We start from the raw sequence: 14,011 nt of genomic DNA, 5'->3' as shown, positions 1-14,011 counted from the left end.
TGGTATATGAGAAAGCTGACAATCCCCCACATTAGCTGTGCTAAGATTGAGCTTTGAAGTCCTGACTTGGGGACTTCAAAGCATGACATCATTTGTGTCAAATTTGACTTGCAGTACAGATGGTGTTAAGGATCTGATGCACAGAGCCTAAAAGGTTGCCTTACATAGAGAGCTACTACCAATCATAGTAGACGATCAATGCTCTGACTCAATATAAGATCTCTCTCTATCTCTCTCTCTCTCTCTCTCTGTGTGTGTGTGTGTGTGTGTGTCAGAGAGATATACTGTATTTTGTGGTTGATTACCTTTTGACATTTTTTAGCCATAGCTTTCTTCCACATGTTAGCAGATCACTTAAATACTGAGAGCCAGTGTGGGTGTAGGTGTTTAGAGTACAGTGGTGCCTCGCAAGACGAAAAGAATCCGTTCCGCGATTCTCTTCGTCTAGCGGTTTTTTCGTCTAGCGAAGCAAGCCCATTGACAGCTTAGCGGATTAGCGCTACAGCTGTCAAGCGGCTTCCAGCGATCAGCTGTTAAGCGGCTTATCAGCGGAACAGCTGATAAGCGGCTTAGCGGCTTAAGAAAAGGGCGGAAAAAGCGGGGGGAAACCGCGGGGGGATGCAAGATTTTTTTCGTCTTGCGAAGCAACCCCATAGGGGAATTCGTTTTACGAAGCGCCTCCAAAATGGAAAACCCTTTCGTCTAGCGGGTTTTTCGTCTTGCGAGGCGTTCGTCTTGCGGGGCACCACTGTATTGGACTAGGACTTGGAAGACCAGAGGTTGAATCCACACTCAGCCATTAAGTTCACTGGGTGACCTTGAACCAGTCACTGTTTCACAGCCTAACCTACCTCACAGGGTTGTTGTGAAATTCAAATGGGGGAGAGGTGAATCGTGCACACCCCCTTGTGTTCCCTGGAGGAAAAGCTAGTATATAAACATAATAAACACACACACACACACACACACACACACACACACACACACTATCTTATTGACAAGCTAAGCACAGCATAAAACCAAAACCTGCAGTTCATCTTATTTCTAAATATGTTTTCTGCTGCTTTAATCTTCAGCTCTGGAAGATCAAATCCTGACATTTTTCCAAAAAAAAGGAAAATGGACACAATCCTCTGGAGAAGAGAACTGATCGACTAAGCTGCCTCAAAGCAGTTGCTGATTCTTTATTTCAGAAGTTTCGATCTCTACATGGATTATCATTTGCAAAGTTGAAGTGTTTACATCTGACTGTCTTGTGCAATCTTAATATTTATTTTACCTTTTCATTTTTGTAAATTTTATTTTAGCTGACATTGTATTTCATTTTGAAACATTAATATGCTTTGGTTATTGAGAGGGTAAAAAATGGATATCCAGATACTTGAGATCCTGGCAATTGGTCACACTAAATCGCTCAAATTTGCTTCATCTGTTGTTAAAGGTGAAGCCCTAATGCTAGGCTTTTATACTTCAGAATTTCATGTTACATCAATGTCATGCTGAAGTCACTTTATTGAACATGTACTATAAAATGTTTTAAACATTTTATCTTGTACCTTCCTTTCAGGGGTAGTATCAGAGCACCAGCATATTGTTGGTTACAGTAGAAAGTGACATTTACTGTAATTACAATGCAGTAGGCCAGGTTAACTACATTTTTATATAGAGATATATATAAATGCTAGAGCCAGCACGTTTCTTACTGAAGTGATTCCAGGATCCTAAATATATTGATCTGAAGTTTTAAGCATTGTTGAAGATTACTAAGGTATTACATAGCAGGTCAACAAGTGCTCTTTGATAACATTTTTATTGGAGCAATAACTGTAAACTGTTACTGTGCTGTAAGATATTTTGATAAAAATTAGCTATAGTATTTATTTGAGACACTGGGCTGTTTGCACAGTTCTAACTGTGCCGCTCAATATGTGCACTTTTATTGTTACTTAAATAGTGATCTTTATATATACTAAATAGAATATATTATGGTGGACTATGGTGCAATAGTGTTACATTTGCAAGATATTATGTAGGAATGCTCTCCCATAGTACACTGTAGTATATGTGACTTATACCACACAGGGAATATAAAAAATTGTAAGATAAGCAACTTTTGAAATCGTAATTTTCAGAACTCAGTCTTAATCCTGTTTAGAAGTGAGCCCTGATTATTCAATTTAATCCTCTTGAATTGCAAAATTGGGCTATAATTTTATCCATATGTGCTTTGGAGTAAATCCCACTGAACTTAAACACTCTGGCTTAGCTTGCTGTTTACTCAGAAGTAAGTTGGAATGTTCATTGGGTTTACTTCCAGGTAAGTGTGCAACCTGCAGTGATTTCAGTGGGATGCTTTTAGGACTGATGCCAGATCATGACCATGTTGTATCTCTTTTTTATTAAATTTCCAAAAGACGTAGGCTGCAATTCTGTATACCCCCCTGGAATAAGCCCCACTGACATCACTAGGGCTTCATATAGGACTGCACTTTACAGATAACATTAGCCGGCGTTCTCTTTAGCATCAAGTAACTAATTAAATTAGGAAGTGGAAGTGCTCAGTTTGAACACTGATGACACCTGTAACTGAGCCACTGTGATCTAGCAAAGTGCTGCTGCCTCAGATGCTGTGTGCCTACCTGAGACCTCTGGGATTGTCCCATCCTCTTCAGTGGAGAGGCCAACTGCACACGCACAAATATATATAGATTTACACCAAGCAGCCTCTCCCTTAAGTGGATGAATAATCCCCATGCTCAGTGTATGTATTGGAGCACACAGGATTCCGGATGAAGGTAAGGGCATCTGTAGAGCTATTGGTTCACTCTGTTGACAGTCTCTCCATTTACCTTTCAATAAGGCTTAGCTGAAAATTTTATAGAGCCGTCAATTTGAGCTACGAAGTGTGATTCAAAACATCATGTCAAAAGGGACAATGCTATCATGTTGAACATACATATAATATTCTGAACTGGATATTGTGTTCATTGTGCTTGTTTTTTCAAAAAAATGTCTATTGGAATGCATAAACAATAGAAAATAATGTAGTTGATCTGAATAAAATAATAATGAAACCTTCCAAAACTCCCAATTCCAGAATTATTGCAATATATACTTGTGTGGTATAAGGTATTTTTATATATAAAGCAGCACAAACATTTTATATTTTATTTGTTTCTGTACTAATGTTTTAATAATGTTAATAATGACCAAAGTGCATTCTGTTATTGTTGGGTTTTTCACCCCCAAGGAATGTATTACTGGAGCTTTAAGAACATGCTATGTCTAGTTCATAATGTACAAAACTTAGGTTCTGTGATCTATTGTTCTTCCTCTATGTTGTCTGATGTTGGGATTGTTGTTTAGGAATTGCCTGTTTTATATTCTCCCCCCCCCCCCCAGTACGGTACAGGCCTGCACAGAACTAAATTTTGCACAGAATACATTTTAATAAAAAAGGAACAGTTTGAGTTGTGTAGGGGTAAAGAATGACTCTGTTTCCACAGTCTGCCACTCTCCCCCCCTTTCAATTAAAAAGTTGTTTTAAGAATTGAAATGTTTTTAGACACTTAAATGTTGACTATGATCTTGTTAAAGAGGAGTGGCAATTTGACTGCAAAGAAGTTTGATTGTAACTACACTATACCTCAGCAACTAGCAGTATGCTAGATTGTTGCACTAATTCGGACAGCATGAGAAAACCTAGAAATGAGGATTTGCAAATATGAAAAGTACCTCACAATAAAAACAGGTATGTTTTAAATGGTTGCCATTTTGTACATCAATCATGCAAGTGAAATGCTAAGTGTGTTTTACATCCCTTATTTGGAAAAATAGAGGTGAGCTAAAAAGTGGCAGATCTAGTGTGCAAACTGTTTCTGACACATGTTTGTAATAGACAGCATGATCAGGCTTGGAATAAAACATTCTGTGGCTGATGGTATTAAACAAAGCATTGGACTGCGTTTTTATTGTAACAAAATTAGCAGGGGCCTTACAGGAAGCATAAAGTAGTAAGATAAATACAATTTCAGTACAATTCAGTTGGAGGAGGAGGAGAACAAAGACATTAATTCAGCACATCTTTTTTATTATGTAAAGCTTTGCTCATATTTCAATGCCTAGTTTTGGCAGGAAGAAGGCTTATTAATTGGGATAGTCTAATCTACCTTGAGGGTCCTAATTAGAAAAGTGAAGTATTAAATATTGAAAAAGTAAACACCATTAAAGTAATAAAGATAATAAACTAAAATAAAATACTAACCTTTAAAGTTGTAATCCTGTTTACATTTACCTGGGTGTAAGCTGAGTTGAGCATTGTTGCATTTCTGGGTAAACACCTATATAACTGCAGGACGAGAAGTTAGTTTCTTATGCAGTGCAGGTGTAGCTTATCACAAGAAAGCGCAAGAATAGCGTAAGTTATAAAGTGGGTGTATATATCCTGGCATGTGAAGACTGGCATGTCGCCATCCCCATATCAGGTAATAACAGCTGCCTGATCTATAAGTGGAAGGAACCGATGCTGTCTTTAATGGCCCTGTTCCAACAGGAAATCAGATGAAAGTGCCGCTTGGCAGCTAGGTTGAAAAGTATGATGCAGGAGTTGGGACTGAATGCTTTCGAATGCTGTCACAGGAGTTGGGACTGAATGCAGAGCACAGGAGGCAGTGTGGAGGTGGAACAATAGGTCTTTCCCCTCGGAACAATAGAAGGCCGGTCATTCATGAAACTGAGCAGACCTGCACCAACCTCTCAGCCCCAGAAAAATGGCCTGTAATAATCATTTTGAGTGCAACTTTCACATTTTTGAAGTGGAACACATAAGTACTGTTTTTTTCTACATAATTAGTTTCCAAGAGTCTGCATATCTTTGCAGCTTTACAGACTTGAGGCTATTTCATATATTGCACCTTCCTATATTAAAATTATTTGGCACTTTATTATTTATTGCAGGCATAACAACCAGAGTCGTGGAAGCTGGCTTGCCAAAGTAAAGATAAGGCATGAATAATCCAATGAATTGCATACGTTCTGTTTAAAAGGGGAGAGGGGAGATGAGTGCTTCTTTGCTAGCTTTTGGGCAGAAACATCACTGACTGCTATTTGGTGTGAGAACCTAATATTAGAGCAACAGGACTATGTTTTTCTGATTGCTGGGGGAAGCTGGGATTCTTTGACTGCTTTTCACTGAGGAATGGTGAATGATCTTGCCAGCTACTACCAATCCTTGCCTGCAGTTTGTATCCACAGCGGGAGAATGTTGGAAATCACTTCTGAGGCACCACAATTCATAAAGAAAACAACCAAAGCACTGTTTAATTTCAGTCTCAAATTCCTCTGAATGTGAGGTATTAACTAGGTGCAAAAAGACCTTTAAATATTCCTAAAAGGATTTGCCCTCCCTTTAGAAAAAATAAAAATGGTGTATTTATTTTCAGTGTTTTAACAAACAATGGCCAAACTGTTCCCTTGTTGCATCTCATTTGACCTAATGTAAATATTTTTTTGTTTAGCAGCTGCAGTCTCCTTTTATGCTTGTTCAGTCCTTAGAAGTCATTATTTACTAACAGCTCCCAAATGAGCTTAATCTATCTGTTAATGAAAGTTATTTATGAGGTTACTTTCATTCTAGCACAATCATAGTCCTAAACCCTAAGCCCCGAAGACATGATCATGAATTAAATGAATCTCTTTTCTGTTTTTTTTTCTGAAAGTGCAGCCAAATGGGATGGAAGTCATCTTAAAAGCCCAAATGGCTGCTTTTCTGTGTAAGCTCAAACTGACGGCCACACAGAGCTTTTATAGGATCTGAACCAACTCTTCTCCCTTACCACTAAAAGTCACCATCAGCAATCGGTTCCTGATTAATCCACACTCTACTGCCAAGAGGCATTTTTGAACAACACCAGTCTTTCTTCTTTGAAATGGGTGATGTCCCTCAATGTACATTGCAGATATCATCTGTAAACCAAAACAAACTTCTTTGAAGGGGTAGTTGCTAGGCACAGAACTATGCTGTTAAACCACCTCTCTGCCACTCCTAAAGGTTACAGTTCTTAGCAGAACAAAATCCAGGTTAAATCCTGAGTTTAAATGAGGCTTCTAGTCCAATCAATTCATTCTAACTTGATACCCACTCCACGGTGTTCTTCGTCTTCGAAAGACTCTGCCACTATTCCATCTCACAATGTGTGATTACAAAATGGGGCCCGGTGCAAAGCTATGCACCTAGGGTTTGCAGAGGCTCCAGTTGAGTTTTAGGCAGCAAATGGACTTGCCAAATCCTTCTACCACACATTCAATTCACGAGGGAGGGAGTACGTTCAGGGAGGCATCATTGCATAGATGGGCAGCTTTTGGAATCAAATCAGATGCCCGACCTGGGAAACCAGCCAATCTGCAAGCTAACCTTGTGGAGGAAGGCTACACCTTTTACAATCGCCTTTTGCCACAGCCCTGGTATGTTCTTATCTTACAAGTTGCCAACTTACATTTATTTTTATTTCTTTGCTGTCTCCATTCATTTCAATATCTTCATCAACCCTTTTACCTGTCTAGGGTTGCCATATGTCTGGAATTTCCAAGACATATCTAGAATATTGCAGTCAGCAGCATCGTCTGGGCGGAAATTGGGCAAATGTGTGGTAAAATCCAGATGTATTTCAGCCCATGTTGGAAGTGCTGTTTCTTCCAGTTTTCAAAAAAAAAGCTCAAAAACGGCAATTTGTTTCCGATTTTGCAACAACTTTGGGCGAAACAAAAGAAAAATAAAAATGGCAAGAAAGCTCAACAACACTGTTTGAAATATGGCAACCCTACCTATCACACACATGGTAGCTGGATCTAGGCAGGGGACAAAGCAGCTCATAGATTGTTCATTGGAAGTAAAATAAAATGCTTTAAAACTTGTTATGTTTGCTTGAAGGTAAGATGTAAAAAGTCCTTCCCTGTGATCAGGGTTCACATTTCCTTTTAGGTACCTTTCAGCCTTTCTGGGGTCTTCACCATTTGGTCCAGAACGAGTTTTCTCATCTCTACTGCAACCAGCTCTGCTATCTCTTTGGCCTCAGCTCTCCTAAAGGCTCCTTCTGGAATCTAGCACTCCTCTTCTTCAGACCGTCTCAGACCAGCTCTTTGCTTCAACTGATTTTAACAGCTGGGTTGGCTCCTCACTCTTCAGCTGCCGAATCTATTCACTACCCACCCTGACCTTCAGCCAGGGCCCTCCCGCCAATGAACTTGTTTCTGATGAAATTCCAAACTCTTATTGGGCTATAGCAATGCTTGTTTCCATACTGATACAAGGGTGGTTTTATGACTTCAGCCATGCCTGGATGGGACTGAATTTCTACAGGGACTTCAGCTGGGGTTTTGGCACTGCTTTGGTTTGCCCTTATGTCAGGAGGAGGATGAGAATTATGAGCCTGTTGATTCCTGTTCTTGGCAGCTTTTCATCAGTCATGGTCTTCTGAGCCAACTGGCATGGAGATGACGCACTGTGCTACAGTGGTTTTATTTCTACTTGGATGACTGTTTCCTGAAATTTATGACTTCAGAAATGCCGGGCTGTTCGGGAAGACTCCTGTTTGACACCTTGGCCTACTTTTGCTGAGGGGTCCCACTGGTGTCACGTCTTCTTTAACAGCATAACACTGCTGCATGAGGTCATCTGGAAGTTTGGGGTGAAATGTTCTCTTTTTATATTATATTATTATTGGTTTTCAAATACAAAAACAAAATTATACATTCCACACATCTTGATTACATCTTGCTTCTCTTTTTTTACTTCCCTCAATCTGTCTGCAATTCCTTCACTTTATTACTTTTTCCACATTTCTACCCATTATTGTTAATACTGTTAACTTCCGTTCCTTTTTTAAACTTATTTTCACATTTTCCCATCACAGAGCTTCCTTAAAACTTACAAACGTAATCTGATTATCACTCAGTTTTTGCAAATATTGAATAAATTTTTCCCAATCTTCTATAAATCTTTGATCTCGTCTCGTCGATTCCGGATCCTTCCTGTCATTCTATCCAGTTCTGCATAGTCCATCATTTTGGTTCTCCATTCTTCTATCGTAGGTAGCTCCTCTTGTTTCCATTTCTGGGCCACTGCAGACATTTCTGCTGTCATTGCATATAAAAATAACTTCTTTTCTTTCTTATTTATCTCATTACTTGTAATGCCTAGTAAGAATGCTTCTGGTTTCTTAGCAAATGTATATTTCAACATTTTCTTCATTATAAATCATCTCCCAAAAGCATTTTACCTTCTTACATTCCCACCACATATAAAAAAAGTTCCTTCTTTTTCCTTACATTTCCAACATTTGTTACTTGTCTTATACATTTTTGCTAGCTTCACAGGTGTTACATACCATCTATACATCATTTTCATAACATTTTCTTTTATGACTGTACATGCAGTAAATCTCAAACCATCTTTCCAATGGGGTAAAATGTTCTCAACAGGCAGATGAAAATGTTCTTTCCTTGAAATTGAGATGAATTAAATGTCCACTCAGTGCCTAGCTGCAGTGGCAGAGGCCTAATAAACTGAAACTCAGTTAAGACAAGAGGGCGTTATTGTAGCTATTGTTAATCTGCCCAAGAGAGTGGTCTTCACCACGTAAAAGGCAGCCAAGGAAGATGCTCACCATTTAAGAGTCTGTACTGATTCACCTTTCTCATTAGAAACTCAAGTCGTATCTATGAGTGGAGTGACTTCTGTGAGCTTAATCTGGTACATGAACCCTGACCCTACCTAGACAGAGATAGCCTGGCCACAGTTATTCATGCTCTGGTTAACCTTCAGTTTAAGACTATGGTAGTGCCATAGACATGGGGCTATCTTTGAAGGCTGCTCAGAAACTGCATTTAGTCCAGAATGTGATTGCTAGCCTGGGCATTTTGGTAATATTCTGTCAGTCAATTTCTAGGCCCAATTCAAAGTGCTTGTCTTGAGCTTTCAAACTCTTGACAGCTTAGGATGAGAATAGTTTAAGGGCCATCAGTTTTTGTATGTGCATTAAAAGCTTCAATGAGTGGCTTCCTGCAGGCATCTCTCCCATCTGAGGTGAGCTGGCTGGTTATCAGAGAGAGGATTTTCATGGTGGTGCTTCCTCAGCTGTGGAATGCTTTACCCAGAGAGAGTCACATGGCATCTATCTTGTTATCCTTTGGGTGCCAGGTGAAAGCCTTTTCATGTTCCCAAGCTTTTTAAATGGAACGTCCTGCTGTCTGCTTTATGCTGCTTTGTGTGTTTGTGTGCAGCTTTACTCTTAACCAATTTATTCTCATTATTTTCCACCGTGGGAATATAATTTAAGGAGGGTATAAAAATACCCTCTTCCCTATGATAGAGGACAGTTATATCTCCTCCAGTTCATCTAGCAACTGGATGAAATTCCAGCTAGGGGAAGCATGTTGGTTGAAAATCAACAGAGATATAATGTTCTACAGCAAAGGCAATACTTTGAGCCTAAGCCCAGCAGCTATTCATTGGCTTGGCCCTGCTCAGCGGATCACGGCAGCACCAGGGCTGGTCTGCTCTTATCCCTCTCCTTTGTTCACGCCAGCATGTCTAATCTGCAAAGCCCACCGCTGTAAGAGTTGACCCTATGGTGAACTTCCCATTTGAAGATTAATCCTACATCTGAGGGGGTCATCTTAGGGAAAGTGGAAAGGGAGTGCTCTTCAGGCACAGAAGATTTAAATATGGGATTTAGAAGGGGGGGGGGAAGCAAAGAGATTTTATTTCCTGAGTTTTATAGCAATGCCAGCTGGTTGCCTATATTGTTATAACAGGGATGAGGAAACACACCCTCCCGGAGGGTATGGACTACAACTTCCATCATCCATGACCTCTGGCTGGACTTGTTGAGGCTGACAGGAGCTGTAGTCCTGCAGGAAGACCAAAAGTTTCACAAGGTGCTTTTCATATTTCTGTTAATTTTGATGCACGTTAAAACGAGCCTAAAGCCTGGTTTACTTCTTCTGCAGCTGACCACATAGGGGTATTTTCTCCTTGCCAGTCCTTCACCTGCTAGGGAACTGGTTTTAATAATAAAGTACCATAGGAAGGCAGATCCACCAACACCTAGTGACACCTGCATCTGACTTGAGCAAACACGTGGGTCAGCTGGTCAGAGTCTTACCCACTATGGTGAGGGCAGCAGTGGCATCACTGGGGGGGGGCAGAGCAACGGCACCCACCTCACAATGGGACCACTGTGCTCACTAAGACAGGAAGGGGGGGTGCAAACCAGCAGCACGCTTGGGGGAGTTCCGGCAGAAGCCCTGAAGTTGCATCTAAATTTGCATCTTTACCTATAAATTAGAAAATGCAACTTTGAAGCAGATCCTTTGGTGATGTGTTCGTGGCCATCCTGCTTGAAGGAGAGAACATGTCTGGAGAGTTGCAGAAGGAAGAAAATGAGTAAATGACTTTGATGAAGGAATAGAGAGGATGCTCATCAAATCTACAGATGACACCAAACTGGGTGGGATCCACAGAATTTGGATTCCGTATGACATCAACGGATTAAAGTACTAACAAAAGGAAATTCAACAAGGACAAATGGAAGGTTCTACACTTAGGCAGGAATGACTAGATACACAAATATAGGATGGGGGGCCCGGATATCTGACTTGCCAGTAGTGCATGTGAAAAGGATTTAGGTGTCTTAGACCACAAGCTTAATGTGCATCAATAGTGCAGTACAGCAGCAGCAGCAGCAGCAGGAAAAAACCAAAAAAAGCCTAATGCAATTCTAGGCTGCATCAACAGAAGCACAGTGTTCCAATCAAGGGAAGTAACAGCACTACTTTATTCTGAAACCAATGAGATTTCAAAGGACTTAACTTTGGAGGGATCGGGTACAAAATTGCTCCTTACTATTCTTGCCTCTTTTTGAATATTAAACTTTCCCACCTCTGTAACTGGATCAGATCTCCATGCCCCCTGGTATTACAGGAAATTGGGTATGATTCATTCACCGCCAAATAGGTTTCAAGTGGGGGAGCGGGTTTCAGTGCATAATTTCAGCTATGGCTGTGTAGCTAAAATTTTGCTTTACTGTTGGGATCCTAGAACTGAGGGAGAGTGTTGTTTCTTTCATTTTAAGTTCACAGAATTCGTCTTCTGCCCCACTGCCATTATAGGCTACTACAACCAACTCACTTACATTTGAAATTAGAGAATTCCACTTTCATTGTAAAGGGTATGGATTCTCACCTGACAAGAAGTATATTGTCTGTTTATTATTTTATCTAAATGCCCAGTGGAAATAACCAAACAGGACTTAAAAGCTTGCAAGTTCTTTCTAGTTTGGCTAACTGATCAAATAAAACAGGTCAGCAAACTTTTTCAGCAGGGGGCCGGTCCACTGTCCCTCAGACCTTGTGGGGGGCCAGATATATATATATATATATATATATATATATATATATATATATATATATATATATATATATATATATTTGGGGGAATGAACAATTTCCTATGCCCCACAAATAACCCAGAGATGCATTTTAAATAAAAGCAAACATTCTGCTCATGTAAAAACACACTGATTCCTGGACTGCCTGCGGGCTGGATTTAGAAGGCGATTGGGCCGGATCTGGCCCCTGGGCCTTAGTTTGTCTACCCATGAAATAAAACGATTTCACCTTCCAAATCTCTTAACACTTCCCCTCTGCTGCCACCAGGTGGCTCTGTGACCCAACAAAAGTCTAGAAGGTCAGCTTTCTGTATACATAGGGTTTCCTTCAGAAGAACGTGCGGCTTTATTAGCCTGGAGTTAATACTACCACCTATTAGGTTTGTATTGGTAAAATATTGTAAGTTTCATACAATTAAATACCACCACCCCGTCCTGGTTTCACGGTTAAAAGTGAGATTAACACCAAGCGTGCTTCCATCAATGGAACTCTCTCCTCAAAAAGAGCAGATATTGCATGAATAATGTGAAGATGCCAAGTTGTATAGGAAGCACCCAGCCACTGCCTGCAAAACACCATGCGGATGAATGCACATTTCTGCTTATCTTGCACTGAATGGATGCCCCCTTTTGCTGTCTCTCACAGGTCAAGAAAGCTGATTTATGTGCAAACCTGTTTGCATAGGGACCCGAACCCTAATCACACATATTTTCAAAAGTTTCTATTTGCACTACGTTATCTACCACCAGGTGCGCTGGCTCCCCCCACGACTGAGGGGGCTGGTGCCACGCGATGTGCTGGTGTCACTTGGGGAAGGAAGGGATAAACTTCTCCAACACACAACTTGTAGTCTCAGTGACAAATCCCTTGCGCCAGGAATTCGAGGGAAAGTGCAGACGTGGCTGCATGCTACACATTTAGCAGAGTGTACAGTTTGAACCAGAGTTTTCAAATTGTTTGCCAATTGCAGATGTTGAACAGGTGCTGATGTTGCATGCCTTCATTCCACTCAGCTGTCTCAGCAAACAGTTTTTGCGTCAAGCCCCAGACAAAATGAAAATCACTATTTTTGTATAATGCCAGAGCATTTTTTCAGCTGGAACTCACTAGAAGGCAGTTCTGACACCTCTCAGGTGGGTGCCATTGCCATTATAAGAGAACAAGGGAGGCATTTGTGGTGATTCCAGCACCTCTTTTTCTAGAAAAATAGGACTGACTTGCCACCAAGCCAGTATTTGTACAGAGAGGAGATTGGGGGGGGGGAGACTTTTCCTCCCTTTAACACACCTTTTTCACCTCAGGTGTTCCACCATTTCTAGCCTCCAACCACATGTAAAGGCCTTAAGAAGGCACCTTTAGTGGTTAAAAAAGATTAGTAGTCTCTAAAATGCTTTATTCATAAAAACAAGCATATCATGAGTAATTCCCCAGGCAAAACAAAATCTGTAGATTTGGCACTTAACTTTCCAAGTGCAGATTCACTCAAAGCTGAGCTGAAATGCCCTCAATACCACCCTCTCTGCAGTCAGAAGTTGGCAATTCTCATTTTGGAGCTTCTCAGGTGTGGCAGTGAAAGAAGGTAAAGCCAGCAGTGAAGTAGTCACCACAGATAACGGTGTTCTGTAAAGTTTTTGTGTCTGCTGACCATCATATTTCCCCTCCCGTTATATCCTAGAGTGAGAATGGGGAGCCCATTTCAGATGCTGTACGACTACAACTCCCTTCAATCCCAGACAGGATGCCCAACAATGGGAGTTGTAGTACATTTGGGGGTATTGCATTGGCTAGCCCAGGTGTCAGAGGAACCAACCAACCCCCATGGCAGGTTGCCAGGAATAGATAAGACAAGGAAAAGACCTTGCTATATACTTTTTATTCAATATTTACAGAGAGAGGCTTGGAATGCAGCCCCTTGGAATAACGGAGTTGTCCTGAGCGACTTTCCATCTCCCTTTTCTCCCACTTCCTCATTCCTCACCCTTTGCTTCTGAGCTCTTTGCTCTCCTACTTTCAAGGCTCACCGGGTTCTGGGAGGGGGGATCTGGAATGCTTTCTAAAGACACTGTGTCCATCAGCTGTTGCCCTCCTGGTGCTTCCTCTTCCTCTTCCTCCTCTCCCATTATTTCCCAACTTTCCTCCTCACCTGCCTCTGCGCTGTGACCTCCCTCAGAACCCTGTTGTAATTCTGAACTGCCTTCCTTTTTTCTGGAAGGGTCAGGCTGGGGAGGCAGTCTCCACCCTTCCTCTGCCCAGTCCCTGGCATCAGGATAAGGACAAGAAACATTGCCCTCATGAATGGTATGTGTGTGTGTGTGTGCATCTCACTACATATATATCACAGAGATGTGATCTAGTGAGCAGAATGAGGACTATCCTACTTGCCCTCACTAGCGCATCATGCTTGCTAGACCCTTGCAACAGGCAGGGACAGTGGCAGGAGCAAAAGAGGACAGCTTTTCAAGAAACATTCTACACCCCAGTTGCAAAGCAAAAGTTCTCTTCAGACAACACCCACCCGTCCTGAAACCCACAATTTATTGATAAAACAAAAGGCTCCAGTATA

At 41.1% G+C, this 14,011-nt stretch overlaps 1 protein-coding gene across 6 annotated transcripts in view; it reads left to right on the top strand.

The window, feature by feature from the left end:
* The window catches only part of PHTF2 (putative homeodomain transcription factor 2), a 69,005-nt gene extending 65,053 nt beyond the window's left edge, over nucleotides 1-3,952 (top strand). For all 6 annotated transcript variants that reach the window (XM_081927706.1, XM_081927707.1, XM_081927702.1 and 3 more), the window contains one exon: nucleotides 1,077-3,952. In XM_081927706.1, coding sequence (XP_081783832.1) covers nucleotides 1,077-1,097 — 21 coding nt within the window. In that variant the 3' untranslated portion in view covers nucleotides 1,098-3,952. The remainder of the gene's footprint in view (nucleotides 1-1,076) is intronic.
* Nucleotides 3,953-14,011: the final 10,059 nt, after the last annotated feature.

This window comes from Podarcis melisellensis (genome assembly GCF_964234715.1).
Source record: "Podarcis melisellensis genome assembly, chromosome: 10".
Taxonomy (NCBI): domain Eukaryota; kingdom Metazoa; phylum Chordata; class Lepidosauria; order Squamata; family Lacertidae; genus Podarcis; species Podarcis melisellensis.
Note: the sequence above shows the minus strand (reverse complement) of the source record. Positions and strands in the feature narration are given on the sequence as shown.